Source organism: Tupaia chinensis, unplaced genomic scaffold (genome assembly GCF_000334495.1).
Source record: "Tupaia chinensis unplaced genomic scaffold, TupChi_1.0 Scaffold000466_1, whole genome shotgun sequence".
NCBI lineage: Eukaryota > Metazoa > Chordata > Mammalia > Scandentia > Tupaiidae > Tupaia > Tupaia belangeri.
Genome location: NW_006159975.1, coordinates 2,480,466 through 2,500,679, shown reverse-complemented (window position 1 = coordinate 2,500,679; position 20,214 = coordinate 2,480,466). Strand labels below are relative to the sequence as shown.

The 20,214-nt window shown below is 37.6% G+C and overlaps 1 protein-coding gene across 2 annotated transcripts in view; it reads right to left on the bottom strand.

Annotated features, from left to right (window-relative positions):
• The window catches only part of CACNA2D1 (calcium voltage-gated channel auxiliary subunit alpha2delta 1), a 567,237-nt gene that overhangs the window by 91,659 nt on the left and 455,364 nt on the right, over positions 1 to 20,214 (bottom strand). For both annotated transcript variants that reach the window (XM_006155764.3, XM_006155766.3), the window contains exons 11-12: positions 9,745 to 9,903; positions 6,521 to 6,625 (exon numbers count right to left, since the gene is read on the bottom strand). In XM_006155764.3, coding sequence (XP_006155826.1) covers positions 6,521 to 6,625; positions 9,745 to 9,903 — 264 coding nt within the window. The remainder of the gene's footprint in view (positions 1 to 6,520; positions 6,626 to 9,744; positions 9,904 to 20,214) is intronic.

Below are 20,214 nucleotides of genomic sequence, written 5' to 3'. Positions count from 1 at the left end.
ACAGCATATAGCTGGGTTCTGTTTGTTTGGTTCCAGTCACTGTATATCTTTGTTGGTGAGTTTAATCCACTTACACTTAAAATATTAGGTCATCAGAAAAGTCCTAATGTATTTTTCTGTTTTCTTATACAAAAACGGTCATGTCGTTCCTGATGACCCATTCTTGTGTCTATTAATTATTTTTTCCTGAGCCCTTCCTACCCACACCCTACCAATTACCACCTTCCTAAATAGTCTTATATCTCCAATTGTCCTCCTTATTACTATACTTTCAAATATCCTATTTTTTTTCAAAATTGCATTTAATCACTTTATATCTTTACAGAATAAAAAATGTTTTTTTTCCCAGCATGAATGCAGTGCTTATTAGTAAGTCAAAGGGGGCCAGCAGATGGCATAGCAGTTATGTCACTGGACTCCCACATGGATGACCACAGTTTTGAGTCTCAGACCTGGTGGCTTGAAAATAGTGCTGGCACATGTGCATACCAAGATCTTAGGAGGAGAATGGAGGAGAAGGGATTGCAGCATGGCCATCCCCCCAAGGGGGTGATTTCTCACTTTCCTTCTCACTGTCTGTCTCTCACTGGTAAGCGCACGTGCCCTAAGTTTTAGCCTCTTTAAAAAAAAAAAAAAAAGATATTACCATATAGTTAATTTTTTCACAAGTATAATTTCTGGTTGTCCGATTCAGAAATCTGTGACCTATGTCTTACACATTCCCTCTTCTGCAGAGGATCTCCATCAATTAGTCTTTCCCTGTTTTATATATACAGCCTTTTCTCATTATGTAGCCTTTCACTCACCGTTATATATAATAATGGATCAGCTCTTCTGACTGAAGACAAAATTATATGTGTACTTTTATGTGTGTACAACTTGACTATAAATCAACTTTTGTTGTTGTTTCTTAGCATGTTTGCCAAGATTAAAACAACAACAACTTTATATACAGGTTTATACTACCTCATCCTTCATTTACCTCTCTTCCATCTATTGGCTTTTATCTATAAATGTATACAAAAGAGTTCATACCAAAGTCTCACACACAGCCCCTAGGTCCTGGAGGTACCAACTTAAAATAGACATAAACATGTGTGGATAGATATACATATGCAAATTTGTTTAGTATAGAACTTTTCTATACCCATTGAAATTAGAATCACAGACACAATATAGTATCTAGTTCCAAGAGCATCTAACTTTTTATGTTAGATAAAAATAAAACATTACAGAAATTAAATACATAACATTCAAAGTTGCCCTGTAATTTAATAAAGGGTGTGTATTCTTATGTAACATGTGTGTCCTGAAAACCCAGAAGTTAATGGTTGATATGTTGCTAGACAAACAGTGGGATAGTTGAAGTTGTGTGTGACTTGATCCATCAATTTTATGAAATTGCATGTGATATGAATAAGTTATCATGTGGTTTATTTTGTAATAAAACACCATCTTTGTTTAAAAAGTTGAGAGTCTGTGAAATGTAACTGGGATGAGAACTCATGTTTTTGTATACTATGCATCAGATAAGGAACTGATAACCAGAATATGCACGGAACTCATGCAGCTTACCCAAAAAAAAAATTAATCAACTCAATTAAAAGGTGGGAAAATGAGCTGAACAGACAATTCTCTAAGGAAGACATATGAACAGCTAAAAAGTATATGAAAAAATGTTCAACATCACTTATCATAAGGGAGATGCAGATAAAAATCAAAATGAGATATCACCTAATCCCAGCCAGAATAGCTAAGATTAAAAAGATAAAGGATGATAAGTGCTGGTGAGTCCATGGAGAAAAGAACTCTCCCTAAGCTGTTGGTGGAAATGTAAATTAGTACAGCCACTGAGGAGAACAATATTGAGGTTCCTCAAAGACCTACAAATAGAACTACCATATCATTTAGCAGTTCCACCCTTTGGTATCTACCCAAAGGATAGGAATACATTCAGTCAGAAAAACACTTGCATATAGATGTTTATTGCAGCATTATTCACAATTGCTAAGACACAAAATCAACCCAAATGTCCTAGAACAGATGAATGGATAGCAAGTGTGGGGCACATATACACGATAGAATACTATTCAACTATAAAAAACAATGAGCCCCTGGCATTTGATAGAAAGTGGTTGAATATGGAAGATATACTGCTAAGTGAAACAAACCAGACTATGAAAGAGAGGCACTATATATCTCCACTCAATATATACTGAATTGTATGTACTCTATGGCAGGAATTGAAAGATTGGAAGATTTAAGACAGGGAGAACAACTATGAATACCAGAGAATGAGGAGAGTGGGAAATGGAGGAGAATGAGAGGGAAGAAACTGAGGGGAAAAGAAAGAAGCAAAACATTTAAGAAGCAACAAAAAGGGAAATTAACTGTTGATAATAATGTGTATGGTAATATCTTTGATGGGACCAATATACAGTGATTGAATGTTAATAAAATAAAAAGATAATAATATTTATACTGAACAGTTAAAATATGTGCATAAAAGCTTTAAATCAGAAATTCTTTCTTTTTTTATTTCATTTTCTTTTATACATTCAGCCACATTATTTGGCTTACAAAATGGATATTTCAACAGGTGAACATTTCTCCCTAGTACAGTTGATAAAACTATAAATTATCTTCAACAGATAATACCACATTTCTTTGTCCCATTAATGCTTTGCCTCCCTATTTTTCTTCTAAATCTTCCTCAGACCCTCCTATTTCACACACACTATATCTGGTATTTACATCTATATATTGTGTTTCTATATCCTTTAGTCAATTAGTTTCAGTCACAGAGTGTGGACACTCAGTATATATTAAGTGGGGGCATACAATGCCTCTCCTTCATAGCTTGGCTTGCTTCACTCAGTAGTAAGTCTTCCATATTCACCCACTTCCTGTCAAAAGCTAGGGTTTTTTTGTTTGTTTGTTTGTTTGTTTGTTTTAATGACTGAATAGTATTCCATAGAGTATATGTGCCACAATTTTTCTATCCATTGATCTGTTCGTGGACATTTGGGTTGTTCCCATGACTTAGCAATTGTGAATAGTGCCACAATAAACATCGATGTGCAAGCATTTTTCTGATTAAGTATCCTTCTGTGCTTTGGGTGGATACCAAGGAGTGGGATTGCTGGATCATATGGCAGTTCTATTTGTACATTTTTGAGGAATCTCCAAATTGTTCTCCACAGTGGCTGGACCAACTTACATTCCCACCAGCAGTGTAAGAGAGGTCTGCTTTCACCACACCCCACCAGTACTTATCTTTTTTGTTTGTTTGTTTAATCTTAGTCATTCTGACTGGGGTTAGGTGGTATCTCATTGTTGAATTATTTTTGAAAACTATGTGTCAGATAAGGGACTGATAACCAGAATTCACAAGGAACTCAAGCAGCTGTTTCTAAAAAAGCTGATTAATCCTATTAAAAGATGGGAGAATGAGTTGAAAAAAAACACTCTCTGAAGATGACATATGAATAACTAAAAAGCATATAAAAAAAGCTCAACATCCCTTATTGTAAGGGAAATGCAGATAAATCAGAAATTCTTAATTGAGTCGATCGGTTGGCAAATTTATAGAAAGAGAAAGTAGGATACAATTACTTCCCTTATAATATAAAACCTCTTGCATTAAAAAAAAAACAAAAAAACTAATTACATGCCCTTAAGATAGGCAATTGTATTAATCATGGACGCATACAGAACTTTCTTTCTCTTTCTCTCTCCACTTTCTTTCTTCTCTCCTTTCCTATCCCTTTTCCCCCTCTTCTTCTTTCCCTTATTTTCTTCCTTCCTTATTTATTTTTTGCATACAGAGTTTTAAACAGAAAAGAAAACACATTTATAGTTTAGAGGGAAGCTATTTCTATTTTTACACACTTTTATTATTTTACTTAAATTTGTTTTAAAAATGTGTACTTTAAAAATAAAGATTTATCTTAGGCATAAGTTCTGATATACATATAACTTTAGTGGATGTCTACAATTCTTTGATCCATTTCAAATATGAGGGGATCTTCAAAAAGTCCATGGAAATGCACATTATGAAAAAGAATTATTCAAAGGTTTAAAAAACTATCTACAGGGAACCAGCAGTTAGCATACTGGTTATGTCGCTGGACTCCCACATAGTTGGCCACGGTTCGCAGCCCGGATCCGGTGGCTTAAAATTCAGGCCGGGCGTGTGTGTGTGCGTGCCCAAGATCTCGAGAGGAGAATGGAGGAGAAGGGATTGCGGCATGACCATCCCCCCTGGGGGGTGATTTCTCGCTTTCTGTCTCTATATCTCTCTCTGTCTGTCTGGCAAGCGCACGCGCCCTATAGCAAAAACCTCTCCAAGAAAAGAAAAAAAAATTAAAAAAAAAAAAACTATCTACATAAGGGTCTGGCAGGTGGGGTGGTGGTTAAGGGCACTGAACTCTCACATGGCTGACCATTCGAGTTCCAGACCTGGTGGCTTGCTTTCTCTCTCTCTCTCTCATTTGTTCTGTCCCTCTGGTCAAATTAAAATAAGTAAATAAATAAAGTTAAATAAAATAATTCTAAAAAATATTGTCATCAAAATAAACCTATACTATTTCTATTTAAGACTTTTTAAAAATTATACTTATTGCTATAGGGCACATGTGTTCACCAGACAGAGACAGAGACAGGGAGAAAGGGAAGGTTAGAAATCACTCCCCACCAGGCTTGTGTCATAAGCCCTTCTCTTCCATTCTTCTTATGAGATTTTGGGCATGTACACACACACACACACACACACACACACACCAGATACGATTTTCAAACCACCAGGTCCAGGGCTTGAACTGCAGAATGGCCTTATGGGATACAGTCACTTTGACCTCCATGTGGCCTGCTGGTCCTAAATTCATACTTTAATTCCACTTTCCTTTTGAAGTCTCTTCATACATATAGGCTAAAAAGTTTCAATGTGTTATAAAAGTCTTTATCAAAACTATACTCCATTATTAAAATACATTGTCTGCTAAACTATTTGGTTATATTAATATTTTCTCTTTAGGATTCTTCGAATACATACAAAACAATACATTAGAGCTAGTGCTGAGCCACAGCTCTCTAAATGGGGAAAATGTGAATTAAAAGCAAAGTGAGTGTCTTCTTGGGGATAAATGTATTCAACAGTAAATTCCACTGGAATTTTTGAAATAGAAGAAATAGCGTATAATTCCTCATTACCTTTTTTTTTCCCCCTTAGCATGTTAAAAATCCAGACTGAGAATCATTGTCCTCCCATAAACTGTGAAAGTTAGTCACAAAGTTGGAATAAGCTGATATCAGGACTGCTAGAAAAAAGAATTACTGTTTTTATGGAAGATGATATTTTCCACCATATTGGTAGGTCCAGTTACATGGATGAACTTTCCAAATTGTTAGGTCCCACTGCAATGCCTGCAGTGAAATAAACACTAAGCAAATACATTCCCATTACAAAACTCTGATTTTTCACAATTCTCATTATTTGTTGAAATATTCTACTTCTTCTAAAATGTAAATGAATGTTTTAAATCTTTTAACAGTTTTCACCTATGGATGCAATTCTTGCTAGTGCAATCATCATCTTTGAAAATCTATAAAGTACTATCTAGAGATATTTTTCAGTCTTTAGGAAATATGTGTATTATTATAATCTTTAATAGTTGATATATTTATCTCAGAAAAAGCTTATTGTTTTCACTTTTCTATGCTTTCCTTATCTTTCTGTTCTTATACCATTTTCTTATTTAGACTCTATGTATAAGAATCAAACAAACGCTGCAGGTGGCATGGAGGTTAAGGCACTGGATCCCACATGGCCATCTTTTCCTTTTGAACCCAGACCCAGGGACTTGATGGTTACACTGGGCATATGTGTGTGCTGAAAATCCAGATGGAGAAGAGATTGTGGCACGGCCATCTTCCCTGGGGGGGTGATTTCTCACTTTTCCTTTCTCTCTGTCTCTGGCAAGTGCATAAGCCCTATAGCAAAAACGAAAGAAAAAATAATCAAATAATAGCAATAGGTTAATTTATTAATTTATCAGTCACAAGTTATTTGTAAATCTCACATAAGAATTGTATTTAACAGTTCTCTAGGGACCAGCAGATGCCATAGTGGTTACATCGCTGGACTCCCAGATGGCCAACTGGGATGCTATTACCCTGGGAGGAGAATGGAGGCGAAGGGATTGTGGCCATCCCGCGGGGACTGGGGGGTGATTTCTCACTTTCCTTCTCACCATGTCTGTCTGTCTTCTCTTCCCCCATACTCACATCCTTGCACCACCACTACCAACACCACAAGCACTGGTGCCCTAAGGCAAAAACCTCTAAAAAAAAAAAAAAAAAGGGAAAAAAAATTCTCTAATTCAGCTAATATCTAACCCACATGACTTTATAATTGGCATGCTAGTATTTTTAACCAAAAATTCTCCCCTATTCTCATTTCTCACTGTATCATGAAAGATCACATAGATCATTATTAAAATATTTTTAAAATTGCACTCACTTTTTTGTCTTTATTGTACTTGGCAAATATCTCCTGTGCTCTCTCTTCTCCTCCATCAGTGAACAGCATAATAATCTTATTGCAATTGGCTCTGGAAACATTATACTATTAAAACAAAACAAAACAAAACAAATTGATATGCATATCATACGTAATAAAAGATAGATCCTGTAAAGCAATATGGAAAGAACTTGAACAAGTTGCAAATAACAAGTGGAATATCTGCTCCCTGAGTGTACTGGAAGAACTGGTTTGTGGACCAGGCCAGGCCAAGGCCTGCACAGCACCTCCCCATCACCGCCTAGATAGCCACAGTTCTCTCTCACTTCCTTCAGGTCCTTTGATCAAATGACACCTTATTGGTGAGGTCTTTCCTGACAACTATTTTAAACTGCAATCTCCCTCCTGTACTATATTTGTCTTCATTGCACTGTACATTCTTTTATATGTATGTTATTTGTTTGTTCCTTGTCTCCATCCCTCGATGGAATATAAGTTCCCTAAGGGCAGGAAGTTTTGGCTTTATTGTTCTTTCCCACCTAGAAAAGTACCTGACACTTGATAATCTCTTAGTGGTTGATTAATAAATGGGCTTTCTATTAATAAGTGGTGATGTCAATATTATGCCTGTATCATTATATAGGAGAAAAAAGAAATTGTATTGGTTAAAAATATGCATACACTTTAATAAATATTTTCAGACAATCCTCTTTTCCCTCCTTCATTCTTTATTACTTCCCATTTCTGAAATGACAACCTCCTAGCTGCCACCCTAAGACAAAATGTTCTTTTGTACCTTTGTAAATGTCGATACTCATAGAATATCCTCCTAGCCTCCCTCAACCTGTCCCATTTTAAATATTCTAACCCTGAAAGATTTAATGCCAGAGGTAAGTTCTCTTAACATTTAAGGTCTCCAAAAGAGGTGGATGTAAGAGAAAGATGAATTGTCACTAAAGTCACTAAAATAAACAATTTAGAAAGGTGGTCTTCTTGGGACCAGCAGTTAGCGTAATGGCTATGTCACTGGACTCCCATGTAGCCAACCATGGTTCGAGTCCTGGACCCGGTGGCTTAAACTCACACCAGGCGCGTGTGTGTGCGTGCCCAAGATCTCGAGAGGAGAATGAAGGAGAAGGGTTTTGGTATGGCCACCCCCCTGGGGGGTGATTTCTTGCTTTCTGTCTGTCTGTCTCTGTCTGTCTGGTGAGCGCACATTCCCTATAGCAAAAACCTCTCCAAAAAAAAAAAAAAGAAAGGTGGCGTTCTTTGAGGTCTAAAATTATAATTTTACCTTTTCTACTGTTATGAAATATGTTTTAAGTTATGAGAATAAAATATTATACTAATTATGAATGCTCAATTTCTCTAAAAATGTCAACTCTCTAGTTCAATCCTGTCTGGTAGAAATATCATATGAGCCTGGGGTTAGCAGGTGATGTTGTTATTGGGACACTAGACTCTTATATGGTTGACCCTAGTTCAAACCCCAGACCTGGTGGCTTGCTTTCTTGCTTTCTCTCTCTCTGTCTGTCTCTCTCTGGTGAATGAAAATAATACTAATAAATAAAATTAAATAAATAATTATTTAAAAAAATAAAGAACTATCATATGAGCCAAATTTTAAATTTACTAATCACCACATTGAGGAACATAAAAATATCTGAAATTAATTCTAAAATATTTTATTTAAATCAGTCATCCAAAATATCAATTCAGAATAAAGTCAACATGAAATTAGTGAGATAATATAAATTTTATTCTTTCACATTTTTGAAAGTTGAGGCATATTATATATCTGCAACCTAGTTCAGACCAGCCACAATTTGAATACTCAATAACCAAATGCAATTGTGGTTACCATGTTGGACAGTACAGTTACGGCCTTAAGTGACTAATATTTAAACAACCTTTAATTCTCTTTTAGTATTTAAGCTAATCGAAGGTTCAAACTCTACCTTAGTTTTCAAAGAAAGTTAGCCCCATTTCCTATGGTAGAAATGAATGAAAACAATGTTTGCTTGGTTGATGAAAAGATCCTGTTTTGTATAAATTTCATCCCATCAACTAGGGCATCAGAACATTGGCAGTAAAAGCTCTTAATTAAGCATCCTGAAAACACAATTATTTTGTTTGCTTTTTGTTTCTTATTTTTATTTGGTTTTAAACACACAAGTATTAGGATCAATACATGGCATAATAGTTATGTTGTTGAACTCCCACGTATACGGTCGTGGTTCAAGTCCTGGACCTGGAGGCTTAAACCTCACCTGGGTGCATGTGCACATGTGCCCAAAATACCGAGAGGAGAATGGAGGAAAAGGGATTGTGGTATGGCCACCCCCCCCGGGGGGGGGGTGATTTCTCGCTTTCCATCTCTCTGTCAAGTGCATGTGCCCTATAGCAAAAATCTCTCTAAAAAAGAAAAGGAAAAAATAAAAAAAATAGAATCCCCCCCCCCAAATATTGACTAATACAATTTGTCACATTCAAATGTGGTTCTTATCTCTTTTTTTTTAAAGACGTTTTTGCTATAGGGCATGTGCACTTGCCAGAAAGACAGAGACAGAAAGCGAGAAATCACCCCCCAGGGTAGACGGCCATGTTGCAATCCCTTCTCCTCCATTCTCCACTTGGGATCTTGGGCACACATGCACATGCGCCTGGCGTGAGTTTAAGCCACCAGGTCCAGGACTCGAACCACGGTTGACTACATGGGAGTTCAGCGATATAGCCATTACACTAACTGCTGATCCTGAGAAGATCTTTTTTTTAATATTGGAGATATTATTTACTATTAAATACAAATATCACTGTGTGTTAGCATGCTAGATCTTGCTAATCATTTATATATTGGTGTAAATCAAATTATAATATCTTTTCCCAGGAAAGACAGATGCTAGGGTACACAGAAAAGGCAGAATATGGAAAAAATAAGTAATCCTTTGCTTTCAACATGGTTTTTCCTTGAAGCAGTCTTCTCAGGACTTGGGTATAGAAAGATAAGATATAAGAGAAAAAGAAAAATATCTACATTTTGTATACTTTTTAAAGTTTTGATTTGAAAATAGTTCAAAGATTTCTATTACGTGGATACATTTGCTTTCTAAATAAATTAAGAACAGCGCTATTATCTTATGCTAGAGAATAGTAATGATTAGGATATTAACGTTTAGGTGCTACAATATCATAATAAAATAAAAAGGAATAGTATCAATACTTACATTAAGCAGTTGTTCAAAAGCAAAACTAAAACCCTTCTTATAATCTGTGATTCCTTTTGCTGTGATATTATTCACTGCATCTTTCAACACTTTCTTATTCCTTACATTGGCTTGGACGAGGTGCTGAAAACAGCTTACATCCTGAGCATTGCTGTTAAACTACAAGAGAAAAAAAAAAATTAATTAATTAATACTAAAATTGCCCACACAGTTGTTATTGAATATGTGTTTCAGACTTCTCAACTCTACTGCCTTGTTTTCTCTTTCTTTCTTTTTTTTTTCTTTTCTTTTTTGAGAAGTTTTTGTTATAGGGTGCATGTGCTTGCCAGAAAGACAGAGACAGAAAGACAGAAATCATCCCCCAGGGTGGATGGCCACGCCACAATCCCTTCTCCTCCAATCTCCTCTCAGGATCTTGGGCATGCACGCACATGGCTCCAGGCGTGAGTTTAAGCCACTGGGTGCGGGACTTGAGCTGCGGTCAATGACATGGGTGTCTAGAAACATAGCCATTACTCCAACTGCTGGTCCCCTTGGTTTCTCTTTCAAAGGAAAAGTAAGTAGACTGATGAAGAAAGTGCGCTAAGGACCCCATGGCTACTTTCACCTAGGCCTCCAACTCAACCGTGAGCCTCTTACTTACCTTCCAACGTGGCTTCCCTGTTTATAAATTTGAAATTTTAGTGATGTGAGTTCCTTTCTAGTTCTCACATTGATGTGACTACACATAAAAAAATCCCCAAACAATACAATACAAAATATATTCCAAAAAGGATGTGAGTCGTCTGCCTATGACACAGGAAGTAAAGCATTTTAACTGCCTTTCATCAGGAAAGACTGGTTCTAACAACAGTCCACTGCATGACAAGAACAGAAGTTTTGTAATTCTGAAATCTGATGGCAGCATCTTTCTATGGGAAAGCAATGTGAAAGAGTCAAGAACAACGGGTGAATTTTTAGAAATCTCACTCTAGGGGTTCTATCAATAATACTTGGGGGGGGGGTCATGAGGATGAGGCAAAGGGCAAGCAGGTAATTCCAGGTTGCTAATGCTGTCAGTAAGGAACAACAAGGGGCCTAGGGAGGAGAGTGACAGCTGCCTAAAATTAAAAATTTAGGAATGATCACCAAAGTAATCTCAGCAATACTGTGTTTCTATAAAGATAAGAACACTGGAAGAACTGCTGTAAGGTGCCGGATCTAAGCTGAATGGAATTACCCCATCATACATTAACTGTGTAATTTGTGTAAATTCCTTGGGCTCCTGGGCCATAGATTGGCACATCTGCAAAACGGGAGTAATACTACTACTACTAATAAACATGCTTGCTAAGATGCAAGAGATGGGCCAGATATTAATGATATTCTCAGATCAAAACCTAAAATTAAATGATTTTAATGGGTAGGCCACAAAGATTTCTTATGCTAGTAAGTACAATATATCATGCTTTTTTTTCTCTGAAGATCGTTGTGCCAACTTATAAGGACCACTGCACGATTGATTAATGAATTAAGCAGATAGTTGCTAGACACCTGGTGCATGCCAAGAGTCACGGTACTTAAGAGTTTTGTGCTTTTAGTAGGAAAATTATGTAAGTTACTCCCACATACACACACGTCTCACTCACATATACTACCAAGTAAGCAAATATGTACATGATGTTACTAAGTGCTACATTTTCTATGGACTGTACAAATATTAATCTTTTCCTGCTTGCAAATGCCCTACAAGGTAAATATTATCATTATCCTCACTTTATCCACAAGAAAACTTAGGCATAGAGAAGTTAAATAACTTCCCCCTAATTACACAGCTAATGATGATAATGAGTCAGGATTCAAACTAGCACTTTAGCAAAGGGTGTGTGCTTTTATTCCCATATCATCTCTCAGCATGGGATAATACATTAGGATTAGTTCTAGGAAGGAATATAATATTATGCTCTAGGAGACAATATCATGGGAAGAGGTTCTAATTTGAACTGAACCAATGAGGAAACCTTCCCCTAAGAGATGTCATTATTGTGATTCCAGAGAAATGACCCAGTGAAGAACATTCCAGAAGAACAGAACGGCCTGAGCAAAGGCTGTAATGTAGAGAGACTAAAGAAAATCTTTTAAGTCAACATAAATGAGGCAGTCTAGCTTAGTCACATATTAGGACAAATGGTACACAATGAGTTTGAGAAGGAGGTGGAGCTGGATCATGTGGGGTCTAATGCAAACGCTGAATAAGTGGGATTTTATTCTCGGTCAAACATGAAATTGCCCAAAGATTTTAAGCCTAATGAAAAACAACAAAATCTAGAATTTTAGGAGAACACCCTAGCGACTATAAGGGAAATGAATTTGTGAACAAAAAGGATGCAGAATAAAGTTTAATTTAGGATGTGATTTCAAAGTATGTGAGATACGTAAGTACAGACATCAAAAAATGACAGCATTTGAAGCACAAGGTTCAAAGGAAGTCTACGTTAAAGATTAAAAAGAAAGAGGCCTCAGCAGACAGTTTTGTTTTAAAGCGAGGTGAATAAAAGCAGAGTAGAGTAGAAGTGCCTGAGAAAACGGGAGTAAAAGCAAGTTCCACGGAGGCAGAAGGGACGTCAGGAAATGAGGCTGGTCTTTGATGATGAGATAAAAATGTCTCAAGAGGAAGATCCTGCCGTTGAGAGACAGAGGAGATAAAGACTTCAAACTGCCCCTTGAACTCATCCACATTACGTGGGCAGATTCTGCCTAGGCAGAACCCAAGTGGAATGCATTAAAGGGCAAATGAAGGGCAGAGGGTCAGACATAGGGGTAAATATAAATATATACACACACACACACACACACATATATATGTGAAACTAGAAATGGAAAATGATTGATGATAACATGCATGATTAAGCCACTATGCAGTATATTCTGGATGGGAAATCACTTTTTGTATGCTGTGATGATGATTAGGGGATGAATGTACATAAATTAATTTTAAAAAATTTCAGGAAAGAAATGCATATTTGATGACTGCAGTAAGCTACATAGACCAGCTAGGTACTACTTTATAGTATGTTCATTCTACTCACTGAGGTTTATGCCTAAAGTCAGACTTGTGTTCATAGATATGTATGTGTCAGCTGCACTTGCTACTGGAAATATTTAGATTAATTAAGTTCATTAGCAAATCAATAAAATGGGGGGAAAAGGCATAGGAAGCAACCATGGATACCAGAGACAGTGTGGGAGGAGGGTGGGACACGGCAGAGGGTGAGAGACAGGGAATCAAGGATGGGAAAATAAAAAGCAAAATATACAGGAAACAAGAATTGGAAAATTATTTGTTGACGATAACACGTATGTTGATGTGCTTGATTGAGCCAATATGCAGTGTATTCTGAATGGGAAATCTCATTTTGTATGCTGTAATGATGTACAGTGAATGAATGTAAATAAATACATTTAAATAAAAAAAGAAAGAAAGAAAAAAAGAATGAGTGAAGGGGACAGCGAGTGCTGTGGAAATCCTTGAAGTACCATGTGGCTGGGAAGCAAGGCAGAAGACTAGGTGGTCACTGGAGCGTGAAGTTGGGATGAACGCAAGGCTGCCTTAAAGCTAGGCGTCTTGGGACCAGCAGTTAGCCTAATGGCTATGTTGCTGGACTCCCACCTAGTCGACCGCAGTTCGAGTCCCGGACCCGTTGGCTTAAACTCACGCCGGGTGTGTGTGCGTGCTTGCCCAAGATCCTGAGAGGAGAATGGAGGAGCCGGGATTGCGACATGGCCAATACCCGGGTGATTTCTTGCTTTCTATCTCTCTGTCTCTCTGTCTCTCTGGTGAGCGCACGCGCCTTATAGCAAAAACCTCTCCAGAAAAAAAAAAAGCTAGGTGTCTCTAGAGCACGGAGGGTTGGTGCTGAAGAGGGAAGGCAGGAAATATGCTGAGAATAGAAAAGAAGGGAAAACAAAGTTCTTGGGAAGGAGGTAGGATGGGATCCAAATGGCATATTAAGGAACAGTTTTTAGAAAAATGCATTCATTATTCCAGGGAAAAAGTGTGGAAGTTAAGTGCAGATGCGGGTGGCATGTAGACTGGAGTGGACAGGATGACAGGGTGGCTGTGAGTTTTGTCTCCTTTGGTGAGCATCGAGGCAAGGTGGTCAGAATAATGTGAGGGAGGAGATGAAAGAGATGGAGAGAACGGAGCTAAAAAGGAAAGTAAAATGTCGTGTACAGGTGAGGGATGGAGTCCTTTCTCAGTTTTATTTTGCACACTACTTTCATGTACATCATATATATGGGAATAAACTTCCAACATATTTTATGTACTGTTTTCTATAAATTCGAATATTCTCAGGTTCAAATGACCAGTTCCACTGCCCCTTCTAACACCCATTCTATGATCATTTGAAGCAATTTTATCCTACATGCTCCTTTTTTTTTTTTTTTTGAAAGGTTTTCGCTATAGGGTGTGTGCGCTCGCCAGACAGACAGAGAGAGACATAGAGACAGAAAGCAAGAAATCACCCCCCAGGGGGGATGGTCACGCCTCAATCCCTTCTCCTCTATTCTCCTCTCGGGATCTTGGGCACGCACGCACATGCACCCACTGGGAGTTTTAAGCTACCGGGTCTGGGACGTGAACTGCTGTCAACTACGGGGGAGTCCAGCGATATAGCCATTACACTAACTGCTGGTTCCCATACATGCTCCATTTTGAAAACAAAACAACGTGAGGAATTCCCCATATTAGTAAGTCTAAAAATTTTTTGAAAAAGTTTACCAATACATTAATATTAAGGTATCTAGGACCAGCAGATGGTTTAATGGTTATGTTGCTGGATTCACATGGCCAACTGTGGTTTGAGTCCTGGACCCAGTGACTTCAAACTGATGCCAGGTGCATGTGCGTGTGTGCCCAAGATCCCGAGGAGAATGGAGGGGAAAGGATTGCAGTGTGGCCATCCCCTGGGGGGGATGATTTCTCACTTTCTGTCTATCTCTCTCTTTCTGTCTCTCTGGCAAGTGCACACACTTGTTCGCTTCTGCCAGGTGCACCCACCCTATAGCAATAATCTCTCTTTAAAAAATAGTAAAGTGTCTAACCTTAGAGAATTATTATTAGGTTGTCGGAAAAGTCATGACAGATTTTTCTGTTTCTCTATGCAAAAATGCATCATGACTTATTTGAAAATCTAATAGAAATAGTTATACGAGATATTATTAACTGATTTTGCCAAACCATGAATCATCATAAGGTTACAAGTTATGCAAAAATAATTAGCATTAAATAATGCATTTCCCCAAGTTTTTTGGATGGCCTTGACCTGCTTTTAATACAGAAAAACGAAGCATCTCATCAAGTCACTGTAACACAAATTGATTAAACATAAATTCGATTCATTAAACACAAATTCAGGGGTGTATCACGGAAACACTACAATTGGGGACCAACAGTTAGCGTAATGGCTGTGTCACTGGACTCTCACATAGTTGACTGTGGTTCGCGTCCTGGACCCGGTGGCTTAAAAATCTCACGCCGGGCTTGTGTGCGTGTGTGCCCAAGATCCCGAGAGGGGCAACGGGGAGACGGGATTGGGGCGTGGCCATCCCCCTGGGGGTTGATTTCTCGGTTTCTGTCTCTCTGTCTCTCTCTGTCTGTCTGGCGAGCTGCGTGCGAGGCTCACGCAAAAAAAAAAAAAAAAAAAAAAAAGAAAAGAAAAGAAATACTACAATTGTATTCAAAATAAAATCCATAAATAATGAAAAGAAGGGAATGATCTACAGACAGAAAATCTTATGAGAAAATTTTAAAGTTCTAAATGAAACAAAACTATATTTCACAGACATCTTAGACTCACCTGCTTTTAGACTGTGTGTATGTGTATAAATATGTTTGTGTATGTATAAATGTAAATATCTATGTAAATAGATATTTATATTAAAATAAGTTTATTTTTATGATCTGAAACAACAATCTTTAGTGACATGTCCCTAGATATTAATTTAAAACTATATTAAAACACTTTGAGCAAAAGTATAATAATATAGTAGTATGAAGCTTTGAAATTGAGTATGGCAAGTGAAATAGATTTGGGAAGCCCTGCTTTTTTTAAACCATTAAAAAATACTTCTTTTGAAAGTATATATGTCAGGGCCAGATGGTGGCACAGCAGTAAATGGATGCTTAGTAAGGCTGACTCACATGGGTGGTTTCAAGATCACGCGGAAGACCTCCCTGAGCATGTCAGACATGCCATGTGCATGACCCAGAGCTAGCTGAGGGTGGACTGTTGCAAGCCTCTGTAGGGGGTAACTGTCTCTCTGTGTGTGTCTCTCTTGCTCATGGAAGAAATAGACTTTTCAAAAAAATTTATGTTTAACACTGCAGAGTCTGAAACTCAAACTGACATCCCATTGATTCCTATCCAGAAAATTCGACCACGTAGGTCCCGGATTGGGACTGCTGAGAGAGACTGCAGCTAGCATACGGACATGGGAAGACAGTGGGTGAATATGAGCATCTGGGGCAGAAATCAGAGGACCCTGAATCCAGGATTGGATACCCTTCCTTTTCCCTTCCATATTTCTTAGGTTTTCTGCCTACGACATTTTTCTTCTCTTTGCTTGGTTATCAAACTTAACTCAACTTGCTTTCCTCATGAAAGGCTCTCTAACTGGATCAAATTGCCCCATGATAAGCTCTCCTAAACCTCTCTCTTTTTTACAGATCACAGTTATAATCTCACATTGCTTTGTATGCTATTTTGGTAAATAGACTCCTTCTCTGGATTATTAGCCACCAAGGCCAAAGAACACGTCCATTCCCTCACTGTGTATCTTCAGTAGTTGGCCTGTAATAGGTATGCTACAAATATTGGGTCATTAGAAAAGCCATGATGCATTTTTGCATAGAAAAATAGAAAAATAGATCCTGACTTTTCCAATGCCCCAATATTTAGTAAATGAATGTACAAAATGTCCACTTATTTAACCCCTTGGATGCAGAGTTTAAGAAAATTAGAAGTCAGTGCACAATGTTGATCAATAATCAAGTTATAGACTGTAAGTGGATGAACTGTGCTTCAGCTCTGCAAATGCTGTTAAAATTGCACATAAAATAAATGTAAATATTTTGCCAAATATTTTTGCCCAGTATTAAAACAGTCAATGGACTATTAGCATAGCATCTTACGCATAGATGTTAAATAAACTGCAACTCCACTGCTTCTAAAATCATTCAAGCAAAATCCATTAATATACTTAATGCTGAGATCAGAACAGATCCCAATTCATGAGGAAGATTCAGCTTAGTGAGCTTTAAACAAAGTTCACTAGCAAGATGAAGGTCTCTCCAATATTACTTTTGTGTTTGAAACAGTTTCTGAGAAAACTATGACCAGTATACTTCAGTGCTATGAAAAGAACCTTCCTATGAAATTCCACAGTCAAAAGTGTAAACATCAAATTAAAAGACACATTGGACCAAACTGAGTGTTAATTTGTCAAATAAAATAAGCTGAACTCTTGGTTTGGGAAAGCAGTTACCTATGTGCACCTGATGTCCTCTGCTGAATAATCATTCCCACAGAAATGATGAAACAAATTCATGAAGTATAATGAAGGTTGGGACTCCACTGGTCACCACATCATCTCCGAGGCCGATGGTGAAACGTTGCCACTGCCTTAATACACACCCTAAGTCAAAAAAATCTCCAAGGTCCCAGTAGGGCCCTTTGTCTAGGAGTGGAGACTGGAATCTACTTCAATGAAGGGCCCACGGTTCCTTCGAAAGAGTTAGTGGGATGCATGTTTTTGTCCTAAACATTAAAAATTAAGAATAAAAGAAATCTGAACAAGGAGAGAGTCCTCCTGAAATCAGAGAGAAAGAAAAATGCCATACTTCTTCTCTGCCCAATCAGTCTGACTTTTAATTTCCATCTCTTCACTTCACAAAGGCTGTTTGTTTTCCTCCTGGTTTTATGTATCATGTGAGTGCACACTCGAGAGGAATAGCAGGGACATCCTCATGTAGAATGGTCATGCCACAATCCCTTGTCCTCCGTTTCTACCTCCTTTTGGACTTGTTTATCAGGTCACTAGATCTGGGCCTCAAACCACGTGGGCATTCATGCAGGACTGGACAGGCTCAACCACCACGCCATGAAGCTGTTCTCTTTATCTATGGATCGTAAACTTTTATAGAGGAAAACTTAACTGTGGAGGGCTTCGTACATAGTTTAGTCCTAAAATACTTTTAATGGTCAATAACGAACTCAATTTATAATTCCTTAGTCTTTGAAAAATTGGGCAATACCTAAATTGCTTATTAGAAGATGTCTTCATTTTGTTTCCTTTCTTCTTGCCAAGTAAATGAAACATGAGGCACAACAGTGGGTTCAAATGTGCACATAGCAGCAAAAACAAGAATTCAAATCCACATCTACCTGCTTTAGAACCTAGGTATTTTTTAAATTAAAAATATTTGTCAACTTTTCTTTTTATTTAGCCATAAAATGTCTCTGAAAAATGTGGATTATACAAAATTAAATTAAAGATCTGGGACTAGCAGTTAGCATAATGGCTATGTCACTGGACTCCCATGTAGTCGACCGTGGTTCGCGTCCCGGACCCGGTGGCTTAAAACTCATGCTGGGCGTGTGTGCGTGCGTGCCCAAGATCTCTAGAGGAGAATGGAGGAGAAGGGATTGCGGTGTGGCCATCCCCCCTGGGGGGAGATTTCTTGTTTTCTGTCTCTCTCTCTGTCTGGCGAGCGCACAAGCCCTATGGCAAAAACCTCTCCAAAAAAAAAAAAAAAAAATTAAACTTCACAAAATTTTGCATATCAAGCAATACAAATTATACTATCAGATGCTATGCATAATTTCACCACCAGATGGCGATGGAAGAAAGTAAAAGGAAAGTATACTCTTCACAATTTTGGTTATGCTTAGAATTTATGTGCATAATCCTATTTAAACATTTTTAAATCTTTTCCCTGTAGATATAATAATTGTATGTTTCTGTGGGGTACAATGTGATTTCTGAGTACAACATTACAATGTGAATTAGGGAAATGAGTGTACCATCCTGTTCAGGTATTTGTCACTATATTGGGAACATTCCAAATTCTCTCTTTCAGTTTTGCTGAGATTTATACAGTAAATTGCTAACTATATGTGCTATACTGTATTTTTTTTTTTTTTGGAGAGGTTTTTTTCACTATAGGGTGTGTGTGCTTGCCAGACAGAGAGAGACAGAGAGACAGAAAGCGAGAAATCACCCCCCAGGGGGGATGGTCACGCTGCAATCCCTTCTCCTCCATTCTCTCGGGATCTTGGGCACACACGCACATGCGCCGGGCGTGAGTTTTAAGCCACCGGATCCGGGACGTGAACCGTGGTCGACTACGTGGGAGTCCAGCGACACAGCCATTACGCTAACTGCTGGTTCCCTGCTAGACTGTATTTTATAACACTGGACATTGTTTCTCTTATCTGCAATTTTGTTTTTACTTATCAAAATTCCTCTATACCCTTCTCCTCCTTATTTTTAGACCCTACTTGTCATCATTCAACTTTCTTTCAGGTCATTTCTTTGGCTTCTACACATGAGGAAGAATATGTGTTATTTCTTTTTATGCCTATCTTATTTCATTTAACACAATGTCCTCCCGGCTTGCTCATTTTACCTCATATGACAAGATCTCGTTCTTCTTAACAACTGAATAGCATTCCACCGTGTGCAAGGTTGCGTATGCGCGTGTGTGCGCGCCCAGCATATTTTCCTTACTCATTTGCTTATGGAAACTTGGGGTGATTCCCTTTGTTGGCTACTGTGAGCACTACTGCAATAAACAATGGCGTGCATATATCTTTATAACACAGTGAGTTCCTGTCTTTCAGAGACACTATCATCAAAATCTTGATTGAGCTTAAATTTTATGCCTATATTCCCATTAAAATGCTTCTAAAATCTTTTGGCTTTTCACATTTTTTTCATAGGCTATTTGAAAACTAGAAAAATATAGGAGAACAAAATGACTTTTATAAAACCTAGAGAAAATAACCTGATACCATTTACCCATATAGATATGGACACAATCCCAGTTAAGAATGACTTTGAACTCTTTATCTGTTATCTCTTTCCAGAAATTTTGTGCCAATTTAATGTGTGTCACTCTCACATCACTTTCATAAACACTTAATATTTTTATTTGCTAAATTACAGTAGGATATGTCAATGTTTTAATTACTCAGCTTTCCTTGATTGCTAGTGAAGGAAAGCTTTTCCTCATGTATTAATTTTTATACAGTTCTGTAAACTATAAAAGTCCTATTTTTCTGGTTTGTTGCTTATCTTCGAATTGGAATCTATGGACTTACTTTTTTTTAATGGTTTAACATAGTCTTGTGCTTAGAAAAAAATCATCTATTAATCAAATAAATATTCATTTATGACCTCTACTAATGTTTTTTGCTTGTTTTACAC